General features: G+C 32.7%; 1 protein-coding gene across 6 annotated transcripts; it reads right to left on the bottom strand.

Moving 5' to 3' along the window:
• Nucleotides 1-1,767: 1,767 nt before the first annotated feature.
• On the bottom strand, nt 1,768-9,130 carry LOC144565874 (protein-tyrosine sulfotransferase-like). 6 transcript variants are annotated; one of them, XM_078315726.1, is made up of 14 exons: nt 8,806-9,130; nt 8,644-8,723; nt 8,173-8,335; nt 7,653-7,724; nt 6,787-6,936; nt 6,600-6,741; nt 5,978-6,118; nt 5,616-5,720; nt 4,526-4,670; nt 3,942-3,997; nt 3,778-3,831; nt 3,204-3,323; nt 2,468-2,620; nt 1,768-1,995 (listed from the first exon to the last, which is right to left on the bottom strand). In XM_078315726.1, exons 2-14 carry the CDS (start codon nt 8,699-8,701, stop codon nt 1,846-1,848), a joined length of 1,509 nt encoding a protein of 502 aa, XP_078171852.1. In that variant the 5' UTR covers nt 8,702-8,723; nt 8,806-9,130; the 3' UTR covers nt 1,768-1,845. The 6 variants fall into 6 exon arrangements, with proteins under 6 accessions (XP_078171852.1, XP_078171851.1, XP_078171854.1 ...); XM_078315725.1 differs by having other exon boundaries at nt 6,600-6,909; XM_078315728.1 differs by having other exon boundaries at nt 2,553-2,620; nt 6,600-6,936.
• Nucleotides 9,131-10,290: the final 1,160 nt, after the last annotated feature.

Below are 10,290 nucleotides of genomic sequence, written 5' to 3' on the forward strand. Positions count from 1 at the left end.
AAATAGGGTTACATGTCGCATTTGGTGCTGTTTTTTTTAAAAAAAATATATATGATATATTTTCAAAATATACATTTTATTAAAATTAATTTCATTAGAAATCTCTATTAACCAAATGGAGAGAGGAATGACATGCTGTCTAGGTTCCAACGTAATTAAGAAAGCGAACTCAGTTTTTAATAAAAATTTAGCCGTCCGATCCGCATGAAAACTTTTTCCAATACCATGAATTTTTGTTGATTACTTTGTACATTTATTCTTTAGTGCATTGGCGTTGAGTTAATTACTGAAGTAATTAGATAATTAGTTGTCAGCTTCTGGTGGCATATTTTTAGATTTGTATTTCTTTTCAAAAAAAATGCTTGCGGTCCGGCGACCTTTAAATGTCCATTTTAAAGTCTACTTCTGACTCTCTTTTTTTGTAATCAGCTACTTTTAACAAATATGTCATTCATGTAAACACTTAATTAATTGTTTTTAACAATAAATTAATTGTTTTTAATATAATAATAAAAATGTACGTGTATTTGTGTGTGTTTTAATATTAAACTAATTACTATTAAGTATTAACAAAAAATGTATGCAAATACTTAACTAGTTCTTTTAACATCTAAGTAGTTATCTTTAGTACTTTTTTTTTCAAGACATATCTTCTGATTATACAAAAGGGAGTCTAAATCTGCTGAAATCCCAATCGGATTTCAGGAACCAGAAATCCCTCTCCCTGTGTCTATCTCTCTTCTCTCTCCTCAAAGATTTCAAGAGAGAGAAAGAGGAGAGAGGAGAGAGATAGACAGGGATTTCTAGTTCCTGAAATCCGATTGTAATTTCAGTAAATCTCAATTCATACAAAAGGTAATGATAGTTAGACATGTAACTTTTGTACAATCAACAAATATATAAATGTTGAAAGAACTAGGAAATGTTTACAAAAATAAATGTTTATTACTAATAACTAGTTTAATATCAATAAAACATAATCATACATGCAATTTAGATGAATATATGCTAAGTGCAACTCTTCTCCCACTCTTTAATTTGGATAGTGGGCAATATGGTTGTACAATGCTCCTGTTTTTTATAGTTTGATCCAAAGTTCGTTATTGAGTACACTAAATGCTTATATTAAAAATATTGAATTCATGTTTATCTGCTTCTTCTATGCAGTTACTTTTGATTTCCTTCCAAGTAAAGCTTGTTAAATAATGTTTGATAAAGAATTCTCTTTGAACTTATTTTTCTTAAAATCTGTTGAAATCTTGATCTTAAGTCAGATTTTGAGCCACAAAATGCATCCCTTATTCCGAAAGAGGGAGATTGTCATTGAAATGTCAAATTTTCTTAAATTTGGTTAAACAACATTCATCTTGCATGCCTTTTTTCTTTATATGGGGCAATTTTGGATTCTTAGTTTGAAATCAACAATAATCAGTATTATATTTCTCAGTCTTGAACTGTTTGATGCAATTCCCTGGTGAACAAAACTAACTGAAATGTGTGCCATAAAGAGAATGGGCGGCAAGAGGCATTGCACTTGTGAAAAGATCACCACTTAATAAATTCAGGGACCAAATAAAAATTTACTCACATAACAAGAGTGAAAACCCTAAATTTTCAATACTACACCAGTGTTCGAAGAATAATTTTCCATATTTGAGGAGAGCTTGAAGTGACAAATAAAATGAAGACTAAAATAATAAGTGCTCCAAATTTATAAAATATAAAAATAGCTTAGAAATTCGTGCTTAAGAAACTTGAAAGCTGAAATAACAATCAAATCAATAAAGACCTATATATAAATGAAAAAAGAACAAAAAACAAAAGAAGTAAAATAGAGGCAGCAATTTAGCCTAATTTCTTCAATTTAGCCACGTGAAAAAAATTTATACAACAAAGATTTCTTCTAAGCATTACAACAACAGAAACCAAAACAACTGGCACAAGAGTCATTGATAGTAACAAGATATTCCTTGGAGAGTCTATTTCTGCAGATATCTAGGGGAACAAAAAAATGCGCAAAAAAGAGGGAATGAATGAGATTATATATAATAGATCATCAGATTTTAGGTTCATTTGAAGGAAATTATTTGGTTAACATGGTCAAACGTACTCTTTAATCTCTTTAGTACTTAAAGAGTCTGAGACAAAGATGAATTACATAAACACCAATTACATAAAATTTATGAGGTACCATTTTCTTGGTATGACATGTTTTATTCTTGCTTGGTATAATACTCCTTAGTTCCTTCCATTAGTTTCCATCCTATATACTAATTTACCATTTCTTAAGTTAAATACCCTTTTTGTTGTGTTTATAGCATCACTGTGCATTTGGCAACATGTGGTGATTGATAGACCCTCATTTATCTAAACTTCATGTTAGAAGCAAAACAACTTCAGTTTGGATAATTTCATTGGTTTACTTGAAAGGGTAAAAACTAATTTTCCAACAGCATGTTTTACTGACTTGTCCAGCCAATAGTTGGTTTTGCTTCTCAAGATCATTCATGAGGATTTGCTGTTGCAAGAAAATTGATTGTGCATGCCCGTACAATTCTATATCGAGGCTGTTCAAAATTTTTATTTCCTTCAGCAGTGAATCTGGTACAAGCCCTCGTGCCTACATTTCCATAAACATCCCTAGTTTAAATCACAAATTACAATTGAGGGGATGGGAGGCTAGTTTGATTAAATGACACTTGATTAAAAGAACCGAGGGTTAACAGGGGTTAATTCGGATAACTTTCAAGCTTACTTCCTTGATTGAACTTTAGTAAATTGCTGCAAATTTCTCAATTGAAATTTGGGAAAACTAGTACCATGCTAATCTGGTGCAGCATTAATCAGAGGGACATTTGGCCTGACATTTATCGCATCTAAAGTGAACCTGTTTGAACAACTTTTAAAACCCTCTTATTTCTATTTTCGTGTTTGCTTTTTTTTTTCACATTATATTGCAGAATCAAGAGTGAAACGTTAGACCTAATTACTGGAGAGATAACTTGATACCAGATACCATCACATTGAGGGTTTATTACACTTTCGTGGACCCCAATTGTGGGTTAACCCATTGTCTTAAGGAGAAATTGAGCTTTTAGTGCACATCCGAGGGTCAATTGCTATATCGGGTATAGTTTAAACAACTGATCTAATCTTCCCAAGAATTAAAGATTAATTTAAAAATGAAAAAGAAAAGGTAAAACCTCTTTGGTGAAGTTAACAGGAGAGATTTGCTTAAGGGACATGGTTCGTCGGGCTTTTTGAACATTTTGTGAATTTTCTATGCAATCTTCGTGCATTCTCATCAACTGTTCAGCTGTCATCTGCCATATCAGTAGACAAGTCTTCTCTATTGAGAAAATAATACATACATGTATATTTCTCTTTACTATAGCTACATTTTCCAAGATATAGAAAATCAGGTACAATGTAATTTGCATAAATATAGCTAAAATTTAATTTCGGGTTATGATATGCTATTATGACTAACAATAATGTTTGTACGAACTGTTGTCACATTAGGATCTAAAAACATACCCTCTAACATTACTCTATTTCTGCTAAATTGATGAATGGAAAGAATTTTGCACTAATAGGACAATAACTACTCACTGAAGCGAGTAATATAAGTAGTACATACAATGCCTATTTTCTTCATGCAAAGTATCAAACTACCCCTCAACCACATTTAAAAGAGAAAGGAGGGGATGCATGGTTATTTTTAAGCTTCTTTTTATAAAGATAAATAAGATTTCTAATTGGCAAAAGGCACATTACAGTTCCTTTCGGAGAACTCGTAGCAGTAGAAACTTCATCTGCCATGCTGGTAGTCTATCAATGTTGAATAAATAATTCTAAATAAGAGAGGAAACTATGAACTTGGATTGAGTGACCTACAATGGACTACTTATTTTTATTATTTTCCAATCCGTTTACCGTACATGATTAATCCCTTCAACTGCTTTGACAGGCTCAACTTTTACAGATGACTCAACATCTGCAGTGACAACAATATACAAAAGTTTTAGATTTATTTGTTAGGTATTGCATCTCCTAATGTATTCAAAATACTATGAACTAAACTGAAGCAAACACATTGATTTCAGTTTGTGTGGTTCATCTAAAAGAACTTTATAAAAATGCAAAATTAGAAATGATAATTTTGTATTTTAATTACATGTCATTAATTACTTAGCAATGCACATCTCTACATATACAGGAAGTAATTCTAGTAACCAGTTTATCTAATCAGTTAGCTTCTTCAACAATAAAAACTGAAGAAGTGGCCTAAATCAGCATTAACCAAAAACCAATGCTTGTTTTAGTAAAATAACCCCCCCTCCCCCCCCCCCCCACCCACACCATGCACCTTCGGTAAAGGTAAAAAAAGAAACTGAGCTGTTCTTCAATTCCTGTGAAGCTCTAAGGAAAAACCAGTGACCCAGCATGCAAGTTTGTCGAGTTTAGTCATGTAGGATTAAAAAAAAAAAAAAACAAATGAACAAAGAAAGGTGCATAATAGTACTAGCTTGATCAGTTGACTTGAGCTGAGAATCAGGAGTAGACTTGGAGCGGGAAAGGACCTGTGCCCCAACTATTCTGGCAAACATACGAGCTGATTTCTCATGGTCTTCTGTAAATCCCACATAGAGCATTTGGTCCAACCTTCCCTGTGCATAATGTTTAAAAAAAAAATCATATAATAATTACATGCCAAAAGGAAATCTGCTAAAAAGGTAAAAAAACCAATTTTAGTATTGCAGGAAATTAGTACTCTTCCAAAAATTAAAACAATCTCAATGCAGATGCCCATCATTTTTTTTTAGGAAGGTGGGATAAGGAACATTGGCACAGTACTACTGCTGAAAAAGTACTTGGGAAGCAGCAAGTATACCTTGACAATTGTCAAATATTTTGTCATTTAATTTCTAATACCATACTGATAGCCACTATCAGTTTTTCAAAAAAAAAAAAAATCTTATACAATCAACTTGGGCAGCCTCTGCCAAGGTTTAAAAAAAAATGACAAATATTTTGGACACCCATGAAGGCAAGACAATATTGAAATTGAGTAGAGCTTCAATGCCAGAAGTTGATCCGCAAACTCTATTGAAACATTAGTTATGAATGTTCTAAAGTCTTGACAAAAAATCCAAAACGTTGATTTTGATATATGCCATGAGATTAAAGAAAACCTCACATATGTCTATAAAAAAGGATGGTACTCTACCTTCTCCCAACTCTGAAGTACTTCAAAAGACATTCAAACTGCTCTTTTTTTTTTCAATTTCAACAACAGCGCAAACCAGGAAAGAGCAATAATTGGGTTTCATGCAATCAAGAGCAAAGGTATAGGTGACTTCAGGGCATATCCAACATTTCTCATTTTGAAGGTTATACATGGTGTCTGATCTTTCACAGGGGGACATATGAAACTATTACTATAATAAAAATCCTTCCTACAACAATCTTTTCAGGGCATAACAATTAGGAAGCAATTTTTTTCCTAAAATACGAAAGAAGAACAGACGGTGAAGTTTGAATGATTATTTTGAGTAATATATACCTGTACAAGATTCATATAATAAACAGTTAGGTATAGTACCAGCATGTACCTTAGCAACCTCAAGAACAAGCTGGCCAAGTGATGGGTGCTTCCTCACACAGTGTCTAACCTCAAGTGCATCATCCAAATAAGAACTATTTGTCAGGCCGGCCACCTGTCCACCTTTGTTTAATAAGTCCGAGACGTGATGGAATGAAAGAAAAATAATACAAAAGTTTACGATCTTGGTTTTCTGTATGCTCTCTTTCAGGCTGGCTACTCAAGACTACACATGATGATTGCTATGATACCAAAAGTATACCCTTGGATAAAGCAATGGCCAGAAATTCGGGTTGGTTTGATTTTTAATTTCTTTATTTTTAATTACTTTTTCTTTTTATCTAGGGGCCCGGGGGGGTGGGGATTTAGTACCTGAAAAGTTGCCCCATTATGAATGATTTCATGAGCAATAGGATGATTGATGAATTCGTGCAAGGGCATAACCACATCTTTTGTGTTATATGCATCACCGAGTACACTTCGTTTGAGTTTGCCAAGCCTCCTTGCTTCCCTCTGCTCGATGACACCAAATTATCGCATTAATACAAAAAAAAAAACACAGAATCAACAAGAAAAGACACCTGTTCATGGCACTAAGCTCATCAAAGTAACCGTTTTACTTGGGCAGTTCTAATTTTTTTTCCCCAGTTCAGGATGCAGCATGCATTAGACTTAGGTTTGAATTTTTTTGCCTTCCTTTTTTATAAGGGGTATATAATACCACCTGCTTCTGTTTAACTGCCATAGAGATTTGATCTTTCACTTGCATAGCATCTTAATCCTGTTTAACTTAGTTTGTAAATCCATTTTCAAACCCCAATTGCTTTACAACAAACCCTAATCCCAGAATAATATTTAACTTAAATATTCATTTTCTTGAGTTAGTCCTTCTTGGCTTGTTTTGTGTTAAGTTGCACATCTGCAGGTAAACTGAAATTTTTTTTAAGTTATTTAGCTTATTTGCGGAATTGCACACATTAAGTCAATAAATTACCCGGACAAAAAGGTCTTCTCTGATCCAAGGAACCAAATACTTCCAAGGCCATATATCCAACGTGCTAACCATTCTAGATGACCTAGGCTTGACTCCACTGGACGTTTGCAGTGCTGATGTTAAGTTGGGATGCACTAGAGACCTGGCTGCCACGTCAACTGATGTTAAGTTGGGATGCACTAGAGACCTGGCTGCCACGTCAACTGCAAATTCATACATACTGAACACGCACTCGATTGGGTCCCGCAGAATTGTCACCACCGATGTTTTGTCTCTGGGAAGCTTGGACATCAAGCTATAATCATCATGACTAACCACAATGTTGCAATTAGGCTTTCTGGGAACAAATACACAAATGTGAAAAATATTATAGCTTCTTTTTGTTTGGTAACATCAACTGTTTTATATTTGAATAATGATCTTTTCCTAATGATGCAATCACACTTCTGTAGTCTCAAAGCTTGCATATTTCAATAGAGCTGGTTCTTCTGTATAAGCAAAATTTTGGATTAATAACAAAGTATTTGTTCCAATTTTTTGTTTGAACATTTTGCAATCTTTCTATTCTACAATATTTGGAGGAAAAAGTTGATTACTAAGGGGCCAGGGAAAATAGAGGTTATGTTTTCCAAAAAAAAAAAAAAGCAAAAGGGGCTTTGTAAGAATATTATTTTAATTCAAACAAGAAATTCTCCAATTGCGAATTGGCCTTTCGAAATAGACTCATCCAAATCTTCCATTGTAACCAGTTTTCTAAACCATTGGGCTTGACAGTATTCGATTTGAACTGAGATGGGAAGACAAACACTAGGCAGAGGTAGAGGCAAAATTTACAATATTCTTCACAATGTAAGATTCCTATTGCATTGCCTAATTTATTGGAGTTGCATGAAAGTGTCACATAGATTAGTATGCTGCCAGTTGCATATTGCTGATTTCAGTGCAATAGCAACTTATATTCATCTTTCTTTTCCTTTTACTGTTTGATTGATAAATGCATTCTAGTTTGATGCTTAAACATCACAAAGTCAGAAGTACAAGAACAAGAAGTACCTTAGGTCAAACCGTATTTTGTCATAAGATCGAGGACACTCCTGATCAAAACTGTATAGTTTTCTCAAAAAACTAAAAGAAAAAGAAAAAAAAGAAGTCATATTAGTATGTTTCTTAACAAGAAATAAGTTCATGTTAACCCTACAAAATATCAAATATCCTTCTACCTTGCAAAACTGATAAATATCATATGCCTCTCTAAAAATAGAAGATAGTATGTACACCTCTTGTAACAAATTTTCCGAGAAATCTGAAAAGTATTCCTCTTTATAAATAAAAAATCTTAAGGAGGTGGTAATTCAGAAATCTGGAACAGATGTGGAAGCCCAAAGCACCTGGGACATTCTTCGTACCTAAGGGGTTCATGTCATATTGCTATTTTTTTAGAGATATGGGTGGCCTTCCTCAGCTTTCAAGGCATTATAATATTTTACTGTTTTGCTCGGGTACATCGGGAGTTGCATGTTGTTAATGTACTTGAGAAAAAAAAATTAAAGAACATGAAATAATTGATAATAACCATTGGTAGTATGCTCGACCACCGGTTCTAGGTATATGCAAGAAAAATAACAAGTCCCTTAGCTTGTCTTCTTTGTTTACATTTTCATTCGATGACTCTGCCCATTTGTTCACAGCTCTTTCACACTGAACATAATTGTCATCAATAGAGGATACTTGAATCACTGAAGGGTAAAAAAACAAAAGAGACACAATGTTAGTGATGGACCAGTAATCCATTTTGGCAGATATTAGTGATAGCTATTATTTTCAGTTCCCTGTGGCAGTCTCGAGTTCAATTTGACAAGGACCTCAGTCCTACAACTGAAATCAGATTGAAGCAGTGCGAAATTTCATTACAAATCCACATGTTTTACTCTCTATATCCTTCTTTTAAAAGAATTTCACTCCTTTAAATTTCCTTTTTTTTGTTTCATTGGTAGGCCAATAGCAGCCTTTAATCGAAAAGAATAACGGAAAATGAAAAACTAACCAAAAGGAAGCAATATCAGAAGCAAGCAAACTAGCAGAGACCGTCTCATCAGCTCCATTCTCCGTGTGAAATAATCATGCCTACGAGTTCCAGTGCAAATGCGCATATATAATATCGCCAGTGAAGAGGATGAATCAGGAAAAAAGAATAGACAAAGCGTACCTTGATTTTTAAAATGAAGCTGCGACTAGTAATCCAGGAGAGGAGAGAAGGGGTGGCGTGCGGTGCTCGCAAAACAGAACCATCGAGCGGCAATCGCTATCTGACGACTGACCAGTTCGTCGGAAGGCGCTTCCAGCCTCCTCGAGCTCTCCGCTTCCCATGGACCCGACTAGGGGTGATTAATGAGCGAGCAAATGCACAAATCCAGCTTGCGAACCAACTTTTTTTTTTTTTGTTTTGTTATGTTTTGAATTTTTTGTACTGAGTTTTATGTTCTATTCTATTTTGTATAGTGGTGTTTAGAATTATATGTTCGTATCAAATTAGACGGAGAAATTATAGAAAATAAAACACATATGTTTAACAAATAAAAATTTGTACTAAGTTTGAACTAAAAACTACTACAACAAATTATACACACAATATGAACAGTGTTTTGTACCAAGTAAGTTGGTGCTCAAATTATAAGCACAATCTTATCAACGTTTTACACTACAAATTATATGCACAATAGAATAGAACTTAAAAAAAAAAAAAATGGGTTTGTGCAGCAGCTCAATTTAGTGCGCCAAGCCTGTTTACATAGTTGGTAAGAACTCAATTTTGATGCAATCAGTGCTAAGTATTAAATTTGAATTATTAGGATGACAACTGAAAAAAAATTCGGAATAACAGTAGCTTTTATTTATTTTTTATTATTTATTTTTTTGCCAAAGTGCCCGTAGACATATTGTAGCTTCAATGTATTATTCCGAGAACTACAACCATGATATCATGTCATATTGTAGTCTTGCAAAGTATTTTTTTTATTATTATAAATTATGATAAATACTTTCAAAATTTAATCATGGATAGTCTTACACTTATTATTATTGTAAAAAAAAAATCCAATTCTCAAATATATATCAACCTTTAAATTTTGATATATTAACTTTCTGTCTGTGTATAAAATGTTCACTAATATATTTGTAAATTAAGATGACGTTGAAAGAATTTGTCTCTTTTAATTACTATTTCGATATTTTAAATTACAATTTGATAACACTTAATGAATTATAATGTAATGATAATAAATAAATATAATATAATTTAAAGCTTAATATTAAAAGGCGCATTCATGACATGTATCCAAAACAGAAAATATTAGTAGTTTTTAAATTATATTGTATTTATTCACAAAAAATCCTGCATTATTTATCGAAAACTGCTTGTTATTTGTCATTCTAGTATAATTTAACAAGTCTTATCAAATAGTAATCTAATTTTTTTAAATGTTAATTACAAGACGTAAATTTTATGACTTTATCTTGACATAATTGCTTATACATAAAAAACATCAAATTTTCTCCATCCGTTTTTACAAATAAATAAAAATATCGATATTAAAGTTGTTGAATATTTGACAATTATTTTCTTTATAATAATAAGTAAATTCTCAAGGCTTTCGATGAAAAATTATCATAATTATAATGAAAATGTATAAGA

This window comes from Carex rostrata, chromosome 14 (genome assembly GCF_964058835.1).
Source record: "Carex rostrata chromosome 14, lpCarRost1.2, whole genome shotgun sequence".
In the NCBI taxonomy this organism is placed as follows: Eukaryota; Viridiplantae; Streptophyta; class Magnoliopsida; order Poales; family Cyperaceae; genus Carex; species Carex rostrata.

What these genes read in the sequence shown, in the direction of transcription:
- LOC144565874 (XM_078315724.1), bottom strand. Translation starts at nt 8,701, where the DNA reads ATGGAGCTGATGAGACGGTCTCTGCTAGTTTGCTTGCTTCTGATATTG. An exon ending in GGTCGAGCATACTACCAATG is followed by an intron (nt 7,725 to 8,172) that starts GTTATTATCAAT and finishes TTTTTCTTTTAG; the next exon opens with TTTTTTGAGAAAACTATACA. An exon ending in ATAATGGGGCAACTTTTCAG is followed by an intron (nt 5,721 to 5,977) that starts GTACTAAATCCC and finishes AAAGGTGGACAG; the next exon opens with GTGGCCGGCCTGACAAATAG.